Below are 27,020 nucleotides of genomic sequence, written 5' to 3' on the forward strand. Positions count from 1 at the left end.
TTATCATGTCCACTCTATCTTTTTTCTCCCTAATTTCAGACTCCACAGGATCATCAGAAGCACTCAACTCACCCACTGGCCTTCTCTCTGATTTGGCAGTTTCCTCCCAATCTTCCCCCTTAGATTGTATCTGTGCCTATGTGGCCATTGCCCACTCCTGCCTGGAATTCCTGCACTGCAACCTTCACAGTCATTTCAACTCTAACCAATTTCAAGTGTCTTAAACAAAGCTACCTTCTCATTCAGGAATGTCTTCAACCCAGAGACCATCTTTAGACTTGAAATTCTAACATCTTTCCTTTGAATGCCTACCAGTGGAAATATCTATTTTGAGGATCTTTTTACCTCTGTAATTCCTCTTGGGTCATCTGGCTCTCTTCTAGTCCCATTCAACTCTGCATATAAACTAAACAGTTTTAACTATTTTAACCATCCAACCATAAGAGCAGATAGAAACAGAAAAAGAGCCAATGGCTCATAACTACTTATGGAGAACAAGGTGAGGATGGAGAGTTGTAAAGGTTCTATGTCTGATAAGACCAATTTTATTTACCCCATTGTAAAGTATTAAATTTTAGTTGCTGATCCTTACTTTGACTACTTTATGATTGAATGGCAGTTTGTGATTTATAAAATATTTTCTTATGTGATTGTGAACACAATTCAGAGAAATAGATAGAAAAAAATGTTGCCATCACTCTCCTCCTTTTATGTCATGAACAAGTTCAAGGTTGTTAGGTGATCTATCCAAGGGTAAAAAGCTAGAATCTATGCCAGAAGTCAGTGAGCTAGGACTTTCATTGTAAACCTAGTGTCATCTGTAAATCATCTTAAATGTTATATAGAATCATGACTAGCAAATTTAAAAATAAAATAAGATATAGACATTCAGGCATGAACATATACCTGTAATCAGCTTCTCAGAAAGCAGGAAGAAACAACCAAAAAGTAAAGGCCAGCCAGAGTAAAGTTAATGAAATTTTTATCTCAGAAACAAAACAGGAAACAAAAGGGTTAAAGTTGTAGTCTAAGAGGGAGAACCCTAGCCTAGTCTTCATGAGGCTGGGGGTTCAACCCTTGGTACTACAAAAGAATAATAGCATGTAGAAAGATCTGTCAGTGTTATTAGGGAAGGGGGAATGTTAACATTATGCATTTCCTTGCATTTTAATAACAATGATACAAGTAGCAGTATTTTGTGCATTCACTAGGAACTAGGCATTTGAGCTAAGATTGCAATGGAGGTATTACCAATTTCACTTTAAGTTCAGAGAAATTAAAGCTCAGAGTCATTGACAATAAAATAGGTTAGTAAGTGATAAGGCCCAGACTCAAACCTAGCTATGTTAGGACCCAAACAAAATATGTACACTTTTCACTAGCCCAAGTAGAAAGATTTACATTCAAAAGGACTATAGCAGATGTTCTTCGTCACCATTAATAACAGGACAAGAGAAAATGTGCTGAGAACCATATAAGGGAAAATTTAGGTTCAATTCATGAAGACTCCCCTGTCACCAAAAAAAAAAAAAAATCATTTGACTTGCACACTGTACACAGTACTCAAGAAATCTCCTTTCTGAGTGTTTTTTGTTCATGCACATGTAGATATTTTTCCCAAAGACAATTTCAAGAATGTAAAGATAATTTCAAGAATACAAGAAGTTAATCTAAATATCTCCTCAAAACTTTAAAACGTATGTGGATGGAGCATCCTATTAGTCCAAAAACATATACAAACTCGCTTGCTTTATTATACTTAACATGAAACAGTATGGTACAAGTGAACAGTATGACTTAGTTCCCTATGAATACTTAAGGACCCCTTAGGAGTTTCCATAATACACCTAAGATGTTTAAGTGGTTTATTCCCACGTGTGTTAACTTCCAAAAGGGATCTCTACTAAAATTAGCAACTTAATAGCCAAGCAAATTATTAGATAAAGTCATCCTTTTGACTAGAAAATGAAGAATTATAAATAATTTTTTGTAGCATATCAATTATCCAAGCAGGCAAGAAAGCAGAAAAACCCTAAACTGGGCTGGTTGTTCCTGTAGAGGAATTTAAAGAACACTGAGGTTGGACTATCTCAGAAAATAATAACAGGAAAGGAAATGTAAAAACTGAGACTTATAATAAGGAAATTATACGCCTCCCGCCCCCTGCAGTGTCAGCTTGAAATACAAACTGGGTGGCGTGTGCCTTTTCTTATAGCAAATCATTTTAAACAAAAAAAGACTGCAAGGCAACCAGAACTTACTACAGTATTATCAGCTATAATCTTATGATTCTGTGTTCCTCCACCTAGTGATTCTCTCACCTTCCTAGGCTTTAGTGCTTCTTGTCATGAGCAACTCTGTCAAGACTGAAAGTCTTAGAGACTTCGGTCAACCTTCATTTTCCTCACTGGTCATGTTAGTGCTTAGGCTCTAAGTTACACAACATGGCCACCTGTGTCATTTATAGATTATGAAGCTTCTATTCCTGTTGTCCTTTTGTGAGAGAAGCTTAGGGTTGTAGAATATTTTACCCCAATAATGCCCTAGGAAAGCCTGTGTCATTCCAAGTGCCTTGAAATTCTCTTGGAAGATGTAAAGGAAAAAATTAGTTGATTTCCCCTCTTTTCTGTAAATTTACGTGGGTACTAAAAATTAACAGTAAGTAAATAGAACACAAATAGACCATTAAAATAAGTTTCTATCACCAAAATATAAGTGAGAAAATTGTTTGTGCAATTTGTCCAGCAAAGATATCTTCTGGGTTTTTGGAGGATCCAAAGCTATGACACAAATTCTTTTAAAATACAGCATAACTGGGCTGGGGATATAGCCTAGTGGCAAGAGTGCCTGCCTCGGATACACGAGGCCCTAGGTTCGATTCCCCAGCACCACATATACAGAAAAAAAAAACGGCCAGAAGCGGGGCTGTGGCTCAAGTGGCAGAGTGCTAGCCTTGAGCGGGAAGAAGCCAGGGACAGTGCTCAGGCCCTGAGTCCAAGGCCCAGGACTGGCAAAAAAAAAAAAAAAAAAAAAAATACAGCATAACGTCATTCAGGAAACTAAGTTTCTCATTCCCCCAAATGAGCAAACATTAGTATATGAAAATGAAATTATTAGTATAAGGCAAAGCATTAAAAATATTATTGGGCATGGGCAATAATGGCTGGTATCTAGCTTACTTATTAAGTGAGAATGCAAAGCTGGAATTATAGTAGCGACTGCTTTGGTTCCTGTAGGTAGCTCTTTTAAATCTATTATAGCTTCTGAAAATACAGATTATCAGAGGTTTTTTTTGGGGGGGAGGGGTTGGCTAGAGAATGTAATTCCAATGCACATTCACTAATGGAAAACAAAACTTCAAAGGCCATGCTTTATATAGACTAAGAAAAACTGTCATCTTACTCACTAAACATTCATTAAGTAATATTATGAGCTTAGAACTAATATCAAGAATTATAATCTATTATATGCTTGCTAGCTGAATAAAGTTTTCTGATGGCTTCTCATTTAAGTCTTCAAAACAATCCTATGAATTGAGAACTGTGATTACCTTTTGTGTATGACCAGGGGAGCTGAGGGTTAGTGGTAATGAGTAATTTACCTTGATTAAGCTGATACCTGAACCCAAGTAGTCTCAGCTCTTAATCGCTTTCCTGAATTCTTTCCTATGTCCTCAGTATTAAAGGTAAGATGATAAATAGGATATGCTTTCTACTTTCAAAGAGCTCATTTTTTAAACACTGTTAGCACTACTCAGAATTATCAAAGTATATAATTAAGTTACTTTAAGACCTGGTGATTTAAGAATTATTTGATAAATATAAACTATATTCAGCATGAACAAAGAGAAAAAAATAAGACCAATGTGCTGGTGGCTCAATAGAATTATCTTTGTCTTTCTGATGTTCTTTTCACTCCTTCTTTGGCCTCTATCTGACAGTTGAATACCTGTCTTTTTATTTCCCAAGCTTATTGTGACTACATAAAATCTGATTCATTGTTTTGACAAATCAAATTCATATGCATTTCATACTGACCTGAATAGCTGTAGTGTGACAATGAACAAATATAATCCTGGGTCCCATCATAGCACCAATACAATGTCACATATGCATAGAAAAATTCAATAATGATATGTGTTATTAGTCATGTAAATACTAATATGGAAGGACTAAAAAATTCTAAAGAACTCAGAATACTCGAAAACTGTAGTTTAAATTAGCTTCATGATATCCGGGCATTGATAGTTACCCACCTGGCAGCTATCAAGGATTCCTTTTTTTGTGTTCCCCAGCCTATGGGCTCCCAAAGGCAGCCACCACCTATTTTGTTGACCTCAACATCTCCCTAAAATACTGCCAGATAACTGTTAGCAAAATCACACAATCTGGACAGTCTTTGGACTGGGGCCCTAAGGCTTACATGGCTTAACCAAGCAAGAGACAAGCAAACAAACAAGTGAACAAAGAAGTGTTTAAGCATCCTCTGTCTATTTCAATGCTGTCCATTTTGCACGCTGGGTCCTCTATACAATATTGTGTTCAAACTGAGTACATTCTCTGGGCTAATGTGTGGAAAGTAGAGTACAAAACAATAACATGGGTTTCCCTTAGTTATACTACTAGGGTTTGTTTCATGACCATTTCCTCTCTATAAAATTTATTACATAAGGTATGAATGCTCCAGCTTCATGACCTTTTAACACCCCCAAAAAAGACCCAAGCAAGAACCCCCACATCATCAGAGGGCAATCTCCTCTCACCTGGATTCAAAGAACTATCATTCCACAAGCAGTGTCAAATGTAGCAAAAGACTGGGTACAATTCTTCTGAATCTGAATATGGGCAAAAATGGTTCAAATCAAGCTTAATTTGTATCTTTGTACTCATCAATACAAAATACAAAGCTATTTTTAAGAGTTACTTATTTACTATAACATCCTGAAAAGAACTTCTTGTTTAATTTATACAAGCATTATGTATTATGAAAATGAGTGAGTGGCTGGGGATATGGCCTAGTGGCGAGAGAGCTTGCCTCGTATACATGAGGCCCTGGTTCAATTCCCCAGCACCACATATACAGAAAACGGCCAGAAGTGGCGCTGTGGCTCAAGTGGCAGAGTGCTAGCGCCTTGAGCAAAAAAAAAAAGGAAGCCAGGGACAGTGCTCAAGCCCTGAGTCCAAGGCCCAGGACTGGCAAAAAAAACAAAAAGAAAGAAAGAAAATGAGTGAATAATGTGTGAGAATCAAATGAGTGTCATGGCTGTATTTAAATATTCCTGGGGATAAAGTCTGAGGAGCAATACCTCCACAGGTAATCTGAATATCTTGTGTTAGCCATTACTTCCAGTCTCCTTTCTACCAAAGCTTTTATCAGAGTTGACCCCTGTTTCTGATTCCTGGGTCCCATCTGGTGGAGCCACTAATAAGCAGTGAAATGGGGGCACGGGAAGGGAATCGAGGAAAACAAAGCAAAGAAGGTACCAGGAAGCTCCATCATCAACAAATTCAATCATGTGTCCCTGGATGCTAGACCTGGTTGGAGCAACAAGGGTTCTTGTGTTTTACAGCCACACATGCTTGAGTCAGCCATCACCTAGAGCCCAAATGTTCATGGCATGTACTCAAACATGATGAAAAAAAATGGATAAAACTAGGTAACCTTCTCCAAGGTGAAGACTTTATAAAGTTGCATAGGTCCTTATTTCAGTCTGAAGCAGAGTTAGGCTTGATTTAATTTTATCAGATTGAAATTTTGTCCAAAAAATGTTGAAATATTGGTGTCAAATGCTGAAGAGTGTGGAATCCAGAATGTGATTCTTCTAAGAAACTGAATAAAAACAGAGCCCCCAAAATGTTCTCTTCAAATATGAACTACTAAAAATGATAGGAATGGCATATTAATTTTATGTATATAAAACATGAGGATTTCCTCTCTTTTAGAAATATTTATAACCATTTGTAAGTATTTTAATTTGAATAAGTTCAGATAAATACATGTATACAACAGGTAGTATAACTCTATAAGAAAAGCCTTACAAAACAGCTACAAAATCCTATGATGTCTATCATTTCATTAATGTGAGACTATGGTAACTGTCTTGGCCAGCATTCTGTGAGCTCCATAATGTAGTATAAAGAAACAGATCATTTATCTGGACTCATTAAAATTCCCCATTCCACAACTAATAGGAGATAATCATGTCCTTCCTGCGTGGCAGTAATAAGATCACCAGCTACACCCCTCAGAGAGGTTGCCTCCATGGTCGATGTCTGTCTTCATAATCCTGCATAGTTCAAGTCTAGGGCAGACTGGTCATACCAGACTGAGCCCAATGACCATGGCAGGCAGATTACTAATCTCTTTTTTTCTAAAATCTCATTGGGTAGATTTTTTAAAACAGCATTTCCGGGCTGGGAATGTGGCCTAGCGGTAGAGTGCTTGCCTAGCATTCATGAAGCCCTAGGTTCAATTCCTCAGCACCACATAAACAGAAAAAGATGGAAGTGGTGCTCTGGCTCAAGTAGTAGAGTGCTGGCCTTGAGCAAAAGGAAGGCAGGGACAGCCCTCAGGCCCTGAGTTCAAGCCCCAGGACTGGCCAAAACACACACAACAGCAACAACAACAACAACAACAACAACAACAACAACAACATTTCCATATTAAACCTACTAAAAAATGTTAATCTTAAATAAAAACATTAATGATCAAAGCCAATACTCATTTCCTGGATATGATTTATTTGTGTTTTCAGATTTAATATCATAGTCTTAATTATTTTAATAAAATTTTCAGTAATCAACTAACAGAAAACAAAGTGACTTCTCCCCCATAGAGTTCTTTTAAGGTTTTGAAAAGTCCCCATTTTTCTCACAAAATATTACCCAGAAAGGCAGCTTCAGAAAATATTTCTTACCAATTTTGAATGTACTATATAAATCAGAAACGTTTACATCTTGATTATTGGGTACATACAAAAGACCATGTGCATGTAAGAGGACCTCTCCTATCTCTTAAAGCACATTATTATTACAAGTTCCTAATGAAAATGCTTTCACCTTTTCATATTCCATTAGCAGATAAAGTTTGATGTTCTATCAAAGTCATTTCTTCCCCTCTGATCCCAACACAAAGTTACAATTATCTGGAATCTGAATTATTGGATATCTCTTTCTAAACACTAAAGTTATATTTTAGTTGAAACAGGGTAAGTGTTAAATTACAAATGGCTAAAAGTTTCTCAAAGGTAATGAACATCTGGAAAGGGAAAATAATGGAAATAAAAACCGAATGCTTTCCTTTACATATACAAGTTCTTTGCTACTTTAATGCCTGGGGTCTTTAGAAGAAAATCAGACTTTCAATTAGTCAAGTTGTTGTGGCTTTGATTCTGAGTTAATTCCTCCTACTGGGTCCTCAAATTTTCACTTTAGTTTCTGGATTTCTACAAAGAAAAACAAAAAGCTCTCATTGCCTGTCTCGAATCCTTGTACGTTTGACTAACAAAATTATATCACTTTCCTGTCTATCATAAGCTCTTTAATAAAGAAGAGAAAGGGGCAACATTCCCCTAAATGAAATGGAATGGAAAATATATTCTTAATTACTGCCAATACCTCATTATAAGAGTACCAGTAGCCCAAGACCACAAGACCACAGCTGATATTGTGAGTGACTTTCTAGTGACTAACTGAAGTCAAGTTTCAGTATCTGGTTCTTGAGCCAGTTTTTACATCCATCTTAGGATCTCCAGAGTAACTTTTTCCTTTTAAGAAGCCATTAATTCATATTAGAGGGTATTTCTCTTCTGTTGCAAGTTTTCTTTCTCATGAAACTATCCCCAAAACAAATCACCTAAAAGCTCTGCTGTTCTCACTGCTGTGTCTTCCTTGTTGTCCAGTCCTCTCTTCCAGAAGCAGTGGGTGCCTGAGTTAGCCACATCTGGATGGAGCATTTTATAAGAAGGTTCACAACTTTATTATTGCATTTGATTCTTGGGTCTTAGCTCCACTCTCTAAAAAGTTTTCCAAATATTTTCTGTCACTGTACTAGTTATATGATGAACTGTTTTCCAAAGCAAAGGAAACAAAAGAGAGAAATGTAGTTCCTACATAATATATTTGGCAGGACTGGCTGACAGAATGCTATAGGGATTCTGAGAGTCACCACATCTTTATATGTGTGTTTGGTTTTTTATTTTGTTTTGTTTTTATCTTTTTGTCAGTCATGGGGCTTGAACTCTGGGCACATTTTGCTCAAGGCTACCATTCAACAACTTTGAGCCACAGCTCCACTTTCAGTTTTCTGGTGGTTAATTGGTGATAAGAATCTCATGGACTTTTCTGCCCAGGCTAGCTTTAAACCACAAACCTCAGATCTCAGCCTCCTGAGAAGTTAGGACTACAGGTGTGAGTCACCAGCATTGGCTCTATATGTGTGTATTATGGTAAGGAGCAATATCACTTTTTCAAATTAAGCAACAGATTACATTATCTACCGTTAGGAAAAGGTTAGGTAGGTGTCAATAGCTCATGCCTGTCATCCCAGCGATTTAGGAGGCTGAGACTGGGAAGGTTGCAGGTCAAGGCCGCACCCTACTCTATCTCCCCACCCCCAAAAGGCTTCTGTTTCAACACAAGGTTAGGTGTGGTGGCACACATCTGTCATCCCAATTGCATCTATATCAGAGGCTGAGATGGACAGAAACTTCATGAGACTCCATCTCAACAGAAGAAGTTGGGCATAGCAATACATACCTGTCATCCCAGCTCTGACAATAAATGTAAAATAAGAAGACTGTAATCCAGGCAAACCAGAGTAAGGAGCAAGATCCTAGCTCAAAAATAATCAGTCCAGTAAAAGAGCTCAGAGCTCAGGTATGGCTCAGAGGTAGAGTACCTGCCCAGCTAGGAAAAGGTCCTGGGTTCAAAGTCCAGTATGACCAAAAGGAAAAAGAAAATAGGAGGCTTGTACTTTCTCCTTCTGTAAATTGACACAAAACGTGCTTCAATATTTATTTTATTCTTGATAATATTCCACACAAATACAATGAAGACGTGCTACCAGCAGGGGAGCTTAATCTGATGTTTCATACTCGATGGGTAACCACGAGTGGCTGTAAGTACTTACATCTTAGGCTGTAGCTGATATCAAGTTACTGTAGAATTAATCATAATTTCTAAGGCTTGAGTACTTTATTTAAGCTACTTAGGAATTCTATGAGAAAACCACCTTTCATAGATGAGAAACAAGACTTTTAAGAGGTCATGCCACTTGTTCAAGAAGGTAGCTAGCTAAGTGATGAGCTAGAATTTGAACCCAAGAGATCTGAATGCAGATACTGAACTTCAAACGTGTAACCAACCAGAAGAAAATTGAAGCCTCGTTTTTCCTCTCCTTTCTCATTTCTTTGACATATATAAACTAAAAAACCAGAAGAATCCCATGCAAACAGTAAGCCAAGCATCTAACTTTAACTAGGGTGGGAAAGACAAAGGACAGAAAGAAAATAACAGAAGCGATCTTTACCATGTCTGCTAGACCAGTGGATTAACTACTGCTTGACCTGCTCCAGAATCAGGACACCTACAACTAGGTCTCCAGTTAATTTACTTCTAACTGAACTCCTGATCACTCTTCCCAATTACATCAAATGAGAAACTTCCAGTGCAAAGATTATTTTTTCTTTCTTTTAGACTTGTCACATGAATCTGTGAAATTTACAGAATATATGTCTAAACACACACACACAAAAAACCTTGTGTTTAAAAAAAAACACCACAAGAATAATAGGGGAAATGTTTGGCTTCTAAGTCATATACCTAATAAATCCAGTCAGTTCAAAAATATATTTCCAACGTAAGGAAATCAGCAAATGACACCGTTGGAAAGAATTGAACTCACTAGAAAATACAAACCCATTTCCTTTGGAAAACGCAATGATTTATTTCTGCAGTACAAGCCTTGCAGCAAAGAATGCCATTGAAGACAATTTCTTGCTGGGACTGGATGCACATTCTACACACAGAAGACACCCAAGCCAAGAGGAAACACGTTGTCTAGAAAAAATACACAATTTCCTTTGATTTCCTCTTCTAAGTAGAACAAGTCTGTTTTAGGGACCAAATCAGGGATTTGCAACAGTTCACCACACAACATTTTCCATTCTCGCAGCCAGTGAAAATTAAAAAACAAGATAGCCAATGAGAATCTCACAGCTCTTCCCAGAGAGGCCGTGATGTCTGTGTGGCCCTTTTACATGGGCTACACTTCACAGCTTTTATGTTAGTAAAACAAGCTATGCCCCAATATAATTATTGGGATATGTGTGTGTGTGTGTGTGTGTGTGTGTGTGTGTGTGTGTGTGTACACAAAATGGAATAGAGGGACAGTCAACAAACTGATAGCAATGTTTTGGGAAAAAGACAGAGGACCAAGATCATGAAGTACCTAAGATGGCCTTATGATATGTTTGCCTATTTATAGATTGCTTATGAGAAAAAATATTTTAAAAAATGAAGATCAGATGCTTAGAATCCAGATTTCTCCTAAATAAGCCTGAACCTGCTGAATAAAAACAAAACAAATAGTATGGACCCTTAATGGTTCTGTATTTTAGTCCAGCTTGGTGAAAATAGTAGCAGTATGAGGATGAGAGGTAAGAAATAAAGCTATAAAAACCAGGAGGAAATACAGAGGCCTTTGAAGCACTGAGGCAGGTTGCAATAAATTTGCTGGTCAGTTCTGGAATCACAGGTTTCTGTGAAGTATACTGACATAATTGTGACACATAGGATGGCTCAAAGGAAGAAGAGATGCAAGGCAGAGACATTAGAGGTCACATTGGACAGAGGGCATTTGGATAGTTAATTTTCACTGCATTTGCTTATACTTTATTTTGTTTCCTTTTAGCTACAGTAATCCCATGACTTCAATGAGCTCATCTGTTGCCTATTAGAAAGATTATACAGGTCTTTCTTATCAATTCATTGATGGGATAGGATGTCCTTCGAGCATTCTAATGCTTCAGAAAAGAGCATACATGTATTTGGCATGCCTGTCATTATCAACTTAGTTTCATCAATGCACTCATGAGACCATAATGGGAATCACTTTTTTTTACTTCTGAGATTGAATCAAAAGAAAGGCCTCCCAGTTTCCCAATGACCAGAAAACTGTCTTGACAACACTGAGTAAAGATCATAAGGTAACTACACTAAAAGAAGCCCCCATCCTGCATGTGTGAGTAATGCAGTAGACACTTCTAGACAATCCAGACTTCCAGCCAGCCAAAGGACCAGACCTGTATGTGAAGAAGCCCGCAACTTATAAACTCCTTGTGTGAGGTTGAGCCTATGTGCTAGAGAGTCGACCAGACAACCTAGAACAAAGACAGGCCTTTCTGCTCTGGCCTATTCATACATACCCTAAACTTCCTTTAAAAAAAATCCATGAACACAATACAATAGTTGAAATTTTACACTATTAAGTCCTGGAACAGTTGATTATGCTGTAGTAGATCAACAGAACTGTTAAATACAATCATAAAGGCAATAAGACCACTGGTTCAAGAACCCACGCCTAGACTATGATTTTTAGTTCTGAGTGGCACTTTTCAAAAAGATTTATAAACAAACATGTTCAGAAAAAAGAATAACAAGATAGTTTATTCCTTTATGAGGGCAAACATTAGAAAGGATCGGAGATACTCAAACCAGAAAAGAGAACAAAGAATTTGTATTAGTTGTCCTCAAATATTTGAAGGGCTATAAAAAGTGAAAATGGAAATAAAAAAAAGACTGTGTATGACCAGGTGTTGGGGGAGTGGGTAGAGACAATGGCAGAAAACATAGAGCATCCGATGAAAGACTAATAGTCTGACCTTTCCAAGAAGAAGGAGGTAGCCTTAAGAGACAGCAGGGATTTGCGTCCTGTTTGAGGTAACCAGGCATAAGGCTATTCAGTCATGAAAAGGTGAGTAGGTTTGGAGAGAATTCATTTATTGAACTGCTGAAGGAAATGTCTTGACTTTCAGGTGACACTGTAACACTGAAATGGTTTCTAATCTAAAGATCATGCCCATTTCCCTATGCTACAACATCTAATACCAGCAGAGAAAAGAAAAATCCAAAATGAATAAATTGAATGCAAAGATATAGCAAAATATAAACAGATCACAATCCAGAACTCAGGTGGAGAAAGGAATGACAAAGCTTGCAGAAAAATATAGTTAATCATAGTAGGAAAGAGATATGAAAAGGCAGAGCATATTAATCTAGAGAAAGGAAGTCAAAGAACCCTTCACAGACAACAGTGGGTACAGAGGGGCCCTGTGAACGTCTGAAGAATAGTCTTGTTTATTTTCAAGGCTTTTCTCCTCTGTTGATAGGAAAAACAGGGCAGGAGAACACGGCAAATGTGGCAAGAAAGAGAAGAGGATTCAAATAAGTGAAGTTCCATTACTACAACTGGATTCCTGGCTTCTGTGCAGGATTCAGTGTGCCTGTGGGTATAACTGTCTTCCATGTGCATTTGTGGAGAATGACAAGAAGAAAGAACTAGCAATGAGACCCATTTCTGAATTTAAAAAAAAGAAAAGCAAATTAAATCACAAACCACCTAGAAAGTGAGACATATTTAACAAAGCCATGGAGAAACCAAAGAAAGAAAGCCTTAAGAAGTTAACTCCCTTCCATTTCAACTGGGTTTTTATCACCATTTATAATTAACTTTCAAGGCTTCAGAACACCTTTAACCCTAATTACTCTACCTGTAGAACAAGTGATCTCCTTGTTACTCCATCTGCCGGAAGAGTGGAGACTCCTTTGATGTTGATAAGAGGCAGAAAAAGGAGTCACCTTCAGGAAAAGAAAGTGTTTGGAGTAAACTTGGGGACATGATGGTAGTTAGAAGTGTTTCTGTCACTTGCCTGAACCCTTTCAAAAAATTCAGCAAATCAGAACTTTGAAGAGTTTTTATTATCCAGAATATAAAATGAATTTTTTCTTTCCTTTTTTTATTTTTTAAAGAGAGACAAATATTTTTGTTCACAAGAACGGAAATGGTATCTTATCACTCACCCATTTCCTAGGTCTGCCTCTTGGCCGTTTTTCTCCAGTGGTTTCTGCTTTCTGCAAAATGAGAGAGGAAGTCATGTCATTTCCTACCTGACATTTATTTATAAGTCCTGTACCCCAGGACCTGCTGCAAGTAAGAATGTTCTGGATTGTAAATGAGGTATCGAGATTATTTTCAGTAACTGCTTTGTCCTTTATTGGTTGTTTTTGCATGTTTTAGCAGATTCTTCCTCCCTGCCTTTCACTGCATGCAAAGAGGCAACTAGGCAACCCTTTGCTCTCAAAGCCTCCCCTAGAACAGGCTCTGAAATGAATGAACACAATTTGGTCATATCTATTTTGCTTTTTATCTGTTAGTAATCAAAGATATATTCTCACATTCTGGTAATGTGAGTAGTATTTTAGAGACATGATAAAGATTTTCTTTCCATGTTTCAATTAAAGTTACTAAAATTACCCTTGACATTAATTTAAACTTACAAAGCACTTCTATCTATACTGCTACTGGAAAGCAAGTCTAAGTGTAAAGAACAATACATGAACATTCTCATTCATAATCATAAACATCTCCCCATTGTTTACAAACTGTAACTGATTCAGCTACTTTTCCAGGACAAAAGGAAGTCTCGTGGCTTTTAGGAGCTGTATTTACCCATCAAACTTGGGTTCTGTGAATTGTTCATTACTGTGGAATAGCTCCACCAAGAAATTATTTATGGTCAGGGCTGGTGTATTGCAACACCTTTTGTCATAAGAACATGAAGTAAGTGAAAACTCGGAAAGTCCAACACACCACACTGCCTTGCAGAGAGCTATCTCATGGAGGGAAGGAGATGTTCCTCAAGGGACACAGATTCTACTATGGAAAGCATAGATCCTAATCCCTGCCCTGCCTTTTTGTATTAATGATGTTGAGCGGGTCCCTAGAAACCTCCATTCAATTTCATCTGTAAAAGTGCATGTAACTTCTCTAGAGAGGAAACATCAAGGTGCTTGTAAGTGTCCTTCATCAATGAGATGCTCATAAACGTTCTATGACTTTCAACAAAACTAAACCCTTAAAGGGAAAGTTTTCTTTCAAGTTTGACCATCTGACAGGCAGATATATTAATGCAAAAATACTCCATCACCATTTATCTGTGGCCTTGAGAAGAATGGTTATGCAAGGTAAGTTTATACATATACAAAATTCCCTGGTACAGAAAAACAGCATGTGATGTGATCTTTGGGAACAACAGTAAGATTGTTTGGTTCATCTCACAGTGAACAGGGATGGGGAAGACAGAAATCATGTCTAATGGAAATGAGCATGGTAGCTGTGGTTGAAGGATGGCAACTATTGTCATGAAAGCTACTGTTCCACTAGGTTAGTCTGTACAGTTGTTATGTTTCAGGGGCCATGATATGATTCAGGTGTATCTGAAATCTATTGGAGAGAGAGGATTTTTCTCAAAAGGGTTTCACTGCATTTCAAAGCCAGGGAAAACAGATCTCTCAAAGAAAAAGTCAGCAAATAAGGTGACTTTTAAATGAGCATCTCATGTACAAAAAGCCTATTGAGGAATAAATGCCATACCATTAACTAACAGGCACAATATCACGATTATCACGCAGACTTGCTAAAAGCAAACTTGTTCTCTGGTCTCACAGGCCAGTGTTCCATGTAAACTGAAACCCTCTTCTGAGAGGGCTTCTAGAAGAAACACGTTAGCTGGGCTGTGTGGCCTCAACCTGGGAGGTTTTCATTGTTCTTTAAAACCCATTTAATCATTCTAATCAAACTCCACAAAGGCTGCAAAACAAGTTAGGATTTGGTTTTGTAAACCAAAATCCTGGAGACTTGGGATTTTTACATATTGAAAAATTCTGCCTTAACTTTGTTCTTCTGTGTTTAATTCTCTCACAGTATTGATTTTCAAAGAAGACAGACAAAACATTTAGGGCACTTGTTTTGTTTTAACATATCAACATATGCAATACTGTAGGCTTGTATATTTGGTTTTCCTGGGCCAGGATAGTATTTGGATCTATTCTATAAACCCATGTATAACTGAGATGTAAGTTCTAAGTATTTAGTTCTTTTATAGAGGAAGGAACAAGAGAGGTGGGAGAGGAAGGACAAGACAGAAAAGGAATTCTGCAATGGTAAGAATTAAAATTTCAGACTATTGTCAACACTATTATGCTAGTATTTATATGCTGGTATGCTAGTATCATGTCTTGATAAAAGTGCCATTTCTTCCTTGTCTTCATTGACACTTTCATATAAAAGTCAGATTCACAACTGTATACTAAAATTTATAATATGGTTAGAAGCAAATGACTAAAGTTGAGGGAAAATGTTACATGGGAAATGTTCACTGAGAAGCTCTGCTACACTAGCTCTTAAGCACACTGTGCATTTAAAAATAATTAATAAAGGAAACTCATATAGCAACTATCTCTCTTGAACTTGAAAACTGTACTTAGCATTAATATCTAGTGAGAAAAGATGTCCACTACATACTTCCAAAACGAAGGAAGAAAAAAAAAATGGAGAAGACAGAATGCAAGGACTGAAAGGTTGAAGGGTAAGAATGGCAAAGATAAAAGGAAACAAAATTGATATTTGTGTTATATATCTTATTCCCTCTTACATCAGAAGTCTGGAGTTGGACAAAACTTTAAAAAAAAAAATTCACTTCTACTGGGCACCGGTGGCTCATGCCTGAAATCCTAGCTACACAGGAGACTGAGATCTAAGGATCAAGGTTCAAAGCCAGCCCCAGCAGGAAGACCCTGAGACTCTTATCTCCAATTAACCACCAGAAAATGGGAAATGGTGCTGTGGCTCAAGTGGTAGAGTGCTAGCCTTGAGCTGAAGAGCTCAGGAACAGTTCCCAGGCCTGGAGTTCAAGCCCAATGACCAATACAAAAACAAATTCACTTCTGACAGACCTCTCACTTAATATGAAAACTTCTGGGCTGCTGTAATACACAAGTCATATGCTTGTCTGTGGAAAGCAGTGGCAGATGACATGTTTCTCTGTCTTTCACATGTTTATAGAGAACAGTATCCCCAATGTTTCTCAAAATTTAACCTCCAATCTAAATCTACCCTGTAGCAAATATTTTGCACAATAAGAGCACTCTGTATTGGGAAAGGTATCAACTGTAGAATTATAATTGAATTCAAACCCAGGTGCCACCAATTACCAGAGTTGAATATTAGACATGTCACAGTTTACAATTTTGAGTCATGGCTTTCTCATTTGTGGAGAAGACCACAACCATCATCATGGAGGATTAAAGGAGTTAATAAATATAGGAAGTGCCGGACAAAGCCACTGTGACATTTATTTGGTAGTCAAGTGTAATTTCTTCTCCCTCCTCTTATTTTAAAATGCTACCCTTAAAACGTGTACCTACCAATTCTCTAAGTCTCCACCGTGATTTTGTGAGCCTAACTGTATTTAACAGGAAAGTCATTACTTCTTGCTTCCCACTTCATGGGAGAGAAAGTGACCTGCCCATGTTTGTAAGCGGTGGAACTGAGACCCAATCTAATGTCAAGGCAGTAAACAAAATATGTGTTCTGTGGGGAGATGGTCTCAGAAAATTAGACTGCCATGGACAAATTTTTTAAAAGACAAAAATCCTTCTAGGATGAAAATCAAATTATTTTAGTAAAAAGTAAAAGATTTTCCATGTTCTCACAGCTAAGAATAACTCAGTCCTAACTTTAGGATCAAGTGTAGATAGCTACTAATGTTTTACAATTCTAAATGTTAGAATTAGATTGCATACCTACTGTGACGAGGGCTGTAGACCCTTTATTCCAAATTAATCAGGAAACAAAAAGGAACTAGACAAAACTTTTGCATATGACAATGCCTTATTTTGTCTTCACGTGCCTTTTAAAGACCTGCATAGACCTAAGTCCATAGTACATTGGACCAGCTAACAGGTCCAGTCTAATATAATATAATATTATATTATATACATAGTGTAAATCAGTGTACACTAGCATCAGAATCAACTAGACAATTCAATCCATCTCAGTAGATTAATTTTTTACCTTTTTGATAATCCAATCTTGTGGATTTCCAAATTTTACATTTTACATTTTCTAGTCTTGAAAAGAAATAACAAATTGTTCTCACAATGCATAGTTTTTAGTGGGTAATAGAAGTAAATTCCATTCTCCACTGTAACTTAAGCTTATTTTACCCAAGGAAGGCCTATTGTCAATTCTGATTTCATTATTTTGCACCTCACTATCTTCATGCAATAAACACTAACTGAAAGCCAAGGCCAATAAGGCAAGAAATAACATTTTCAAAGTTGGAGGCACCTCTAAATAGCAGCACCAGGCACCAGTGACTCACACTTATAATCCTAGCCACTCAAGAGGCTGAGATCTGAATATTGCAATTCAAAGCCAGCCCAGGAAAAGTCCATGAAGCTCTTACTTCCAATCAACCACTAGAAAACTGGAAGTGGCACTGTGGCTCAAAGTGGTAGAGTGCTAGCCTTGAGCAAAAGAGCTTAGGGATACAGTGCCTAGGTCCTGATTTCAAGGCCCAGGACCAAAAAGAAAAACAACAAAAAGCCCTCAATAGCAATGATGCAAGAGTTGACAGTGAGGGCTGGCAGCTGATGTGTAGCTCAGTGGTAGACAGCTTGCCTAGCATGCACAAGGCCCTGTTCCATTCTTAGCACTGAACATAACATAAAAATTAAAATAAATATAACATGGTTTTACAGTGTTTACTTCCTGAGAAAACGGTTTCTACACTGTCCTAAAGCAAAGACAATGGTTGTATTATTCCACTACTTCTCACTAGATCAAACACAACGTGCCATTCAAAATTGTTTAGTTGATCAGGTGATGGTGGCTGATGCCTGTAATGCTTGCTACTTAGGAAGCTGAGATCTGAGAATCATGGTTCGAAGCCAGCCTGAGTAGGCAAATTTAGGAGACTCTTGTCTCCACTTAACCACCAAAAGACCAGAAGTAGAGGTGTGGTTCAAATGGTAGAATGCAGCCCTGAGTGGAAATAGCCAAGCAAGAGGCTCTGGGTTCAAACCCTAGTACTACCTTCCTGCTCTTCCCCAGATGTTTAGTATATTTGCAGCAAAATAAAATCAAGCAATAATCCAAACTATAGTTGGTCAGTTCTCTGTTCATCCTTTTCTCCTGATTGACAAGACTAACTTTCATAAGTAAAAACTTCAGCATCTAAGATGGTGAAATTCAGTTCCCACAGTGTACCATGCCAAGTGGTTCTAAGATGAGCTCCGGAAACTGCAGAAAGTCAACTAACAAGACAAGACAGGTTTGAATGACTTAACTGGCATAAAATGCTCTTCGGCGTCCATCTACTCCCAAGAAAAGACCTGAAATGCAACAGAATACCAATCTGATATATTCAATCTCCTCAGCAAAATGATCTGCTGAGACTCAGAGATAAAAATGAGCCAGCGATATAGGTCAGCCAAAGTAATGAGGGGCTTTTGCTGAAAGGGTTTAGAGGAATGATAGTTTCCAGAGAGTTAGAACTTTAGGTCCCCTGACACAAAGTTACTACATAAAAGAATTCCAGTGCATTTGAATCTTTTACATTTGGATCATAATCTATGATGACTTGAAGGCATTACCAGATACAATTTACTGATGCATTAAGTAAGGGTTAGGTCTTCCCTGGCAAAATGAAGTTGTTTTTTTAAAGAGTCAATTGTTTAAGAAAATGTGCGTAATATGTCAAGATAACGGAGACAATAGTTAGACTTTATTTCCTTCTTTCCACCTGTTTGAATTCATTTGTACATTCCTAGTAAGGCTCTGAATTCCACAATGTAACTTACCTGATCATTGGAAGACAAGAAATCAATCTAAATCACACTAGAACTATAGAAATATAGACCAAAATTGCATGATCATGCACAACTTTAGGATGCCTATGCCCAACTTACTTGAAGGTAGAGGACTTTTGCTATTCCTTCAATGGGCCTACTATACTCTAAAGAAGTCCAATCTTACATAAGCTATGCTCTGAGACTTATCTGCAATGAAGAGTAAAATCCATTCTCCTTCTAAAATAGCTGTGGCTGGTTTCAGTAACAATGTAGAAAAAGTCACCTTTCCAGAATTATAAATGATTTGGAGCATTAATCATTTACTGTTGGGCCTTTTTGAAGAGGAGAATCAACTATTGATTCCAAACACAATTGAAGTATACATACTTTACCGAGATGGGATTTCCATTCTGCATTTTGCTCTGTAGGTCTGGTCATTTATACCTAAAGCTGAAAGGAAGGTCAACCCAATCTATACCATGAAAAAATAGACTTTTCTCATGCTTGATACCTTTTTGTGTGTTTTCTTTCTATTAAAGTTTAACTCAGCCTCAGGAAAATACTTTTTTCTAGAAGCATTTCAGTGAAAGTTGGCTTGAAAATTAAAAAAATGAATTTGGCTTGCAACCTTAAACATGGAAGAATTAGTGATCACCCCTCCACTGTTCTATCCCAACTAACAACAAGTAATAAAACAAAGATTTATCTTTCTCTCCATATACAGAAAATGTGAAGATGTAAAATAGTGCCATAAAAGGAAAACAAAACTAAATGGAAGGGAAATTAAGAAGCAAGTGGTCAAGTGCGAATCTCAAATTAAAGAAAAAAAAAGAATGACCTGTACATTACCTCTATAATAACAATAAAGTAAAAATCTTGTGTTGGGAAAAATGAACAAAATGATACACACACAGTAAGTTATGTACTCAGGAGAACATTAACTTCTGATTCTTTTCTTCTATTAAAATAGTAATAGGAAATTGATTCAGGGAAAATTTTGAACACTGACATTGAGAAAGTTTTCAGAAATGATAAGAATTCCCACATTAGAATCATCCATGGGAATTAGTTTTAATGAAAGAATGATTAGCTTCTCTTCCATAGATTCCAAGCATAGCAAATTATGCATTTATAAACTTGTTTGTTTTACATACTCCATAAATCAATTTTCTACTGATTGTAGTCTGAAATTAAACTGATGAGTAATTAGTAGTTTCCACTTGATTTTAGGACATTCTGCATGCAATGTGAAGTTTCACACTGGTAATTTTCTAACAAGTAGTTTTGCTTTCAAATGTCCCAAGGCCAGTTGCTGAGCCCGATTGTAAACTTCGTAAAAAAAAAAAAAAATAAAAAATTAAGCAGTAAGAAGTATTTAACACACAAGATCATGAGTAGTCCAAACTTAGTATGTGCCAAACTTAATATGTGTCACATTGCATTCTCTCTAATTTTAGAGTCTTTTTCTCTCATTTACTTACCAGTTTTCATATTGTATTTCTTATTGTGACAAATCCTAGTGTCCAGGAAAATATCCAATTTATTAATCATACAAGACTTCACATATATACTCTGGTCAGTCTAATAGAGTATTTCTAAAAAGAGTTGTATTTAAAACTCATGATGAAAGTATGCTTTGTTCAGATACTTGACAAACAAATATATATTTGATAATCATGTTTATATGTGGTGGAACTATACTCAATAAAAACGGACTCGAAAATGAAAATGCCTTAGGTTTATACATGCCATGAAAAATTTATCAATGTCATTCACTATTTGGTAATGTATTATCTTCTCCAAATGAAGCATAATTTATAGAACTGAAGAAAAACAGCAGTCATGTTATGGCCAAATGTATGTATTCATATTTATTAAAAGAGGGAATTTGTGACAGAGTAAGAAATAATTATGCCTTGAAGAATGAAAACTTTCAAGAAAGGACTTCTTTGGGGAAGGGGAATCTGCTTGAATTTTGGAAATTGTTTTAACACAAGCACACATAGGAATAATGATCAGGTAGATGAGTAGCCTACTAGGGTCATTTGCAAAGGGCCTATTACTAAAGCCACTGAAAATCAAACATTACTTGGGAACAGATCAACTTTCTGTTGCTCTGCTTTGAGTGGTAAATGAGGTACAAGTCTCAGCTTTCCTTTTATTAATAAAGATGCTTTATGTTTAGGGTAAACCGTTTTCAATGAAGAGACCAGGATGCAATCAGTTCTATCTACTCATTCAAAGAAAAGTGACAAGATTAAATCTGGAAGACAATTCATTTTTCTTTTCTTCTGTTAAGTTTCAAATTATTTATTTATGGTGTGCTTTGAAGATTTCTTTCCAGGAGATATTATAGTGATGCATTCTCAGAGCAATAACCTCATAGATTACGTGTTTGTTAGCTACATAACAATATATTCCTTTGAATATCTAAGAGCAAATTTAAATACCACACTTACTCAACATAGAATAACTCCTTGGCCAAATTAGTACTTTTTAGTTAATTTAGAAACCAGGTAAAGTGCAGCAAGCACATAACATTTATAAGAAGACTACCATACTCTATAAGTTAAATAAGAAGCTTAAGAGGCACTTTAAAGTTTTTTGACTAAATATATATAAATACATGATAAATCTAAGCTCTGAGAAGCAGTTAAATTTAAATATAAGAGAAATATCTTTCAACTGTGTTCAAAACTGTTAAAATAAAACAGAGCCCATAGTTACTTCCTAAATAAATGGATGTGTTTCACCAGATACACATCAATTATTCAGTATGGTATGCAACCTGGTATGCTATAGCAGGATACCACACTGAAAACCATCATGTATAATATGGTTAGTGGCTATAGTCACAGGATATACACACAACATTAACTCCCACCCCCACCCCCAAATGAGAATAATCCATTTTAACAAATGCTTTGCATAGTATATTTCTAAAAAATCAAAAATGTATTTCTAATTTTTGAACTTTTGTTGTCACTACTACACATTCCTACAAATAAAATGTAAACTTCTTCCAATTTATTTATAAAGCCAAAGTAAATAACTTTATATTCACATTAACGTTTCTATACCTACATTTACCTTGAGATGTTTCCTGTTGCTGGTTTATTATAAATCAAACAGTACACTTTATTATTACATTGAAAGATCTAAGGTTCATTAAACATTTTTTGCCAATGTCCATAATTGGACTTACTTTTAATTACCATCTATTTGGCAGACAGAGTACTTAATTTTATTTCGAGAACTTAGTTTGCCATAGTCATGTAAATAAGCATAATTTAATCTCTATAATTTTTCAGAGGAAATTCCAAAAAAAATTCACCATCAGACAAAATCTACAGTTCTGACTTGTTTTTACCTGTTTCATGATTGGTACAGATATTGATAACACCATTTCCACCACTCCCCCAACCCCCTTACCCCTTCCATTCTCAACCCTCCATCCTCATTTTAAAGATCATATTATTTGGTAGTTGTTTGCTTGTTTGTTTGTTTGTTCAAAACAGTGTATCTTCATGAACCTTGTATGCTAAGCATCAACATAGAAAAATGTTAAATGTTGGAAATCCGTCTGGACAGATCCTGAGGTGTAGATTTAGAATGAGGAAATCACTGGGAGGTTGCTATAGTCATTGATGAAGTTAGGAGACCTTAGGAATTCTCACCTTCTGAGCTGCTTTAGAGGGACTCTTGTTTTTGCTGCCTTTAGGTCTTCCCCTGGGTCTCTTAGGAGAGGGCTCACAGGTTGGCTCCTAATTGTGAAGGGAGAAAAAGAAATAATGTTGTGGCAAGATGGTCTGAAAGAAATTGACTCTGACTCTTTAGCTGGCTGCTCAACAGAGCTATTAGAGCCTATTCAGTTCTCCAGTAGAGAAACAACCATATACCTTCAATCCAAAAGTCCAAAGAGGAAACTACTTTACAAACAAACAAAAACCAGATTCCAGGTCAAAATTTAAGTGATAGCAAAGTGTGAAAATATTGCATGAGAAAGCCATATATCCACATATATATATAATTTTTAATGTAAAATTTACATGACTATGCATTTGGCAATTGATAGAACACTTATTTTTTGTAAAAATGCTGACTACCATTTCACAGAGGACTAGGAGCTTAACTTCGTAGATATTTCAACAAACTTCCATATTGAAAAGGTGGCTTTCCATTATCACTCATACCCACATTCCAGGTCGATTAAGATTCAATCGACACTCTCTGAGTGAAATATTGGAGCAATTATCCAAGCTTTTCAGTTCAAAATAGCTCCATTCCCCTCTAAAATCTCCAAATAATTATGGCAAATCTGAGGTGGGAGGTTTTGCTTGAATTATCTAGATAATTGCTTCAATTCCCCACTTCCTTTTGGAGAGGGAGGTATGGTCTCTAGTCGAAATTTAAATATCTTTTTACAAAAATAAACATTTTTCCAAAGCTTTCTTTTAAAGAAAACTCTTATGTGGGGGAAGTGCACTGAAGAAAAACTTTAGTGTAAGAGGGGAGGGGGTGAAAGTTATCTGGGAAGAAGTAACTGCAAAACCCCAAGGTTTAGCAGTTTTCAAATGGCTCCCATGCCAAATAGTAAATGTCCAAGTGGTTAAGAAAGTGTGATGATTAATATGACAGATCCTAAATATTTATCCCGTGAATAGTCTACTCACATTTCATTCAGAGTTGGTGATTAAACGAGACTAATTAAAACGCAGGAAGTTTCTCAATGAATAACCAGGTCTTATTTAGAGAATCTGTTTAGGGTTCCTTACAGCCTTCGCTGTGATGCTAGCAAACCCCAATCAAGCACATCAGGGCACTTTTTTTTTTTCTTTCTTTGTGAACTTTGTCTTAATTCAAAGGTAAAGAACCTCTAGTCACCTCCAGATCCTTACCGCCTTTCTTTTCGTTTTTTTGTTTTTTTTTTTTGCGGGGGGGGGGGGTGTGGCGGGGGACGGGGACGGGAAGGAGTAGGTGGTTGGAATTAGTGGAGTTAGGGAAAGCTGGGTGGCGAGTGGGGAACAAGTGGGGGGTAGAGTAGAGACTTCCTGGGAGGTGTAAAACAGGATCCCTACGCGGTGTAAAGTGTCGCTGGAGCAGAGCGGGAAAACTCAGGGGCCTCTAGATTGGCTTGTTTTCCTTTGATGACTTCAAAAAGGTACAACGCTCTCGGTTTTTCTAAAATGCACTGGCCACAGACGTATAATTGTTCAACATCCCATCCCCACCTTCTCCCGGGCAGCCTTGAGTCTCTAGGATTCTTTTTCTAATCTATTTGCTAAGAGGGAAGCGATTTAAGGCGAAAGAAAGGAGACGTTTTTAAAAGCCGAGGAAGTGTGATTTAGAGGTTCTCAGTAGTCCTGTACCCCTCCAACTCCAGCCTCCAAGGGTTGGAAATTGCTGCGAACAGCCCCCCACACACACCCCGCCCTGGGCGCTGGACGCAGCCCCGCAAGAACCGGCTGCACGCTTAATTGGTTGCATCCGCAGACAAAATCCTCCACTCCACGGGGTCCCGGGCGCCCCTCCATCATCCCCTCCCAGCCCCCCAACCTCTCGCCCTGGAGAAGAACCTTTAATGTCTGCAACTCGGAGGCGCCAGATCCAGGAGCAAAAGGGGGACTGGGCGCCTGGTGGGGAAGTGACCCTGGCTACCGTACACTCTCTGGGACACTCCTTCCAACGCGAGTTAACCCCGTCCCGTGGGGGCCTGGGCTTCCCGGAGCCCCTTCCCGCAGCCGCCTCGAATTGAAATCCGCGCGGATTTAAAGATCCCTAAGAACGCCCGGCTACGGATCCCGGCGCGTCTGTTCTTTGTCGGAAGCGCGCGAGAAATCTTGGGCCACCGAGAACTCAGGGAGAGCACCCAGGGGGGAGACTGCGGCGCGCCGATCTCCTGCCCCCCGAAAGTAGCAATGAGAAGGGGGGAGAAAGAGCCCTGCGCGTTTCCCGGACTCCGGCCCCTTCAATCTATCTCCACCCGGACGCCCCCAGTCCCCAATGCCCGGCGATTCCTTTCCCCGGACAATTGCAGAAGCCGCTCACAAAAGCGCCGGCGAAGTGTGGTGTGTGGGACTCGGGTCGCCTGCCGTCCCCCGGCGACCCCGCGCCACTCTAGGAGGCGCACAATAACGAAAGTCCGAGGACGCTCTTGACCGGACTCAATCTCCCGCCCGGTCCCCGCAGCCGGCTGCGCGGGCGCCTGGAGTCTGCTGGGCGCACTCACTGCAACTGGGTCTCCCGCCCACCCCCCGGTGGCCGACGGGCAGCGCTTGGCGGCCCTAGCCACTGAGCTCCCGCGCTCGGGTCTCCTGGCGCACCACATCCCGGGAACCCTCACAGAGCCCTCGGAGGGAAGGGGTGCTCTAGGGCCCCCCACCACCACCACGCCCGCGTACTGACTTGCTGCTGCTTCCTGGGTCGGCCGCGTCCTCGCTTCTGCGGCGCCGGGGCGGCAGGTTGTCCCTGGGCTGAAGTGGACGGCTGCCCGGCGCCTTCACCGCGTGCGCTCATCCTGCCTCCCGCCGCCGCTACCGCCGCTGCAGCCGCTTCGCCTCCGCCTCGAGTGTGCCCCGCACCTTTCGGGAGAAGGGGGTGAAAGGGCTGTGGCGACGCAGGCAAGGAGAGGGGCGTGAGCCGGCGTGCTGCGAAGGCTGCTGTGGCTTAGGCGGCCACCGCTGCCACCATCCACACCACCGGACGTCTGGCGGCTGCCAAAAAGAGAGAAGAAGGAAAGAGGAGGCGAGCAGGAGGCGCAGCCGGTGGCAGCGGTGGCGGCGGTGGATGGGTGGGCGCTGGTACTGGAGGTGGAGGTTAGTGGCGGTGAAGGTGGAGGTGGCGAGAGAGGAGGAGGAGAGCGAGGCTGGAAAAGGGAGGCTAACGTTGGCGAGGCTCCTGTCTGAGTTCGGGATCAGGAGTTGCGGGCACTGGGTGCACTCCGGCTGGGGCTGGGAAAAGGAAGGGACTGGGAGTGAATGGTGTCCCTTGAAATGTTAGGCGGGGAAAGAATTCCTCCTCCTCCTCTTCCCCCACCCCACCCCACCCCCTGAGAGAGAGAAAGAGGGGGAGAGAGAGAGAGAGAGAGAGAGAGAGAGAGAGAGAGAGAGAGAGAGAGAGAGAGAGAGAGAGAGAGAGAGAGGAGAGAGGAGAGAGAGAGAGAGAGAGAGAGAGAGAGAGAGAGAGAGGAGGCAAAGGGAGGATGTGATCGAGTGGAGCAAAGCTCCGAGCCGTGGGTGGCACTGCGCCTTCTCGGGTGGCGGGAGCGGGTGGCAGCGGCACGGCCGAGTCGGGCGAGGACCGGGAACTGGCGGCGGCGTGGGGCACGGCGCGCGCGCTCCCCGGGCTGGACGCGTTCTGAGTTCCTGCCTCCACGGTTCCAGTGGGATGAGTGTGTGCGCTCGCGGAGGGGGTGGCGGAATCGAGTGCCCACCTCTAATCGTGGGCGGATAAAGGGGAGGGGGCTGCTCTGGAGGAAAAGTATGAGAAGGAGGAGGAGGAGGGAGGCCAGGCGGACCGCCGAGCCAAGGCGCCTGGCCACGGGCCAGAGGCTGCGTTCGAAATACAACTGCCTTGGCGGCGGCGGGCGCCCGGGTGCCACCCGGAGCCCCGCTCACGTGCTCGGTTCCAGCCGGCTGGGTTAAAGGGACAGAACGGGGGTTCCGGAGCTGGAGCTTCCTCCCCGCCAGGCTCACCCCTCTGGCCACTGGAGGTCACCCCCAGGGCGGTTGTCCTGGGAAGGGGCGCGAGAATATGAATACCTCACTGCCACGTTGGGGGCGGGGGGTGAGGGCCTTGGTCTTTACCTGCGCCTCCACAGTGCGGGAGCCAAAACCTTTGTGAGAAGAGCGTGGTGCAGCCTCTGTGGCAGCGCTCCCCTGGACTAAGTGCGAGCAGGATGACCGTCCTCCTCCCCCTGGGGTGCCCTCTCCACGCGCGCGGCCGAGGCGCGCACTACACGCAGAAAAACATGCACAAAGATACTCGCGCGCTTCCTTGCGCTTAGACACACGGCACACTCACAGACACATGGATAGGCATGCATCATTGCAAACACTCTGCACACGTGCAAACAATGTGCATAAGCGCACGTGGAGCGCGCCGGTT

At 39.8% G+C, this 27,020-nt stretch overlaps 1 protein-coding gene across 1 annotated transcript in view; it reads right to left on the minus strand.

The window, feature by feature from the left end:
- The window catches only part of Hmga2 (high mobility group AT-hook 2), a 126,655-nt gene extending 100,722 nt beyond the window's left edge, over window positions 1–25,933 (minus strand). Inside the window, exons 1-3 of the mRNA XM_048360216.1 lie at window positions 25,320–25,933; window positions 22,592–22,678; window positions 13,080–13,130 (exon numbers count right to left, since the gene is read on the minus strand). Of these exons, the coding sequence (XP_048216173.1) occupies window positions 13,080–13,130; window positions 22,592–22,678; window positions 25,320–25,430 (249 nt within the window). The 5' untranslated portion in view covers window positions 25,431–25,933. The remainder of the gene's footprint in view (window positions 1–13,079; window positions 13,131–22,591; window positions 22,679–25,319) is intronic.
- Window positions 25,934–27,020: the final 1,087 nt, after the last annotated feature.

The sequence above is a fragment of the Perognathus longimembris genome, chromosome 1 (assembly GCF_023159225.1).
Source record: "Perognathus longimembris pacificus isolate PPM17 chromosome 1, ASM2315922v1, whole genome shotgun sequence".
NCBI classification, from domain to species: domain Eukaryota; kingdom Metazoa; phylum Chordata; class Mammalia; order Rodentia; family Heteromyidae; genus Perognathus; species Perognathus longimembris.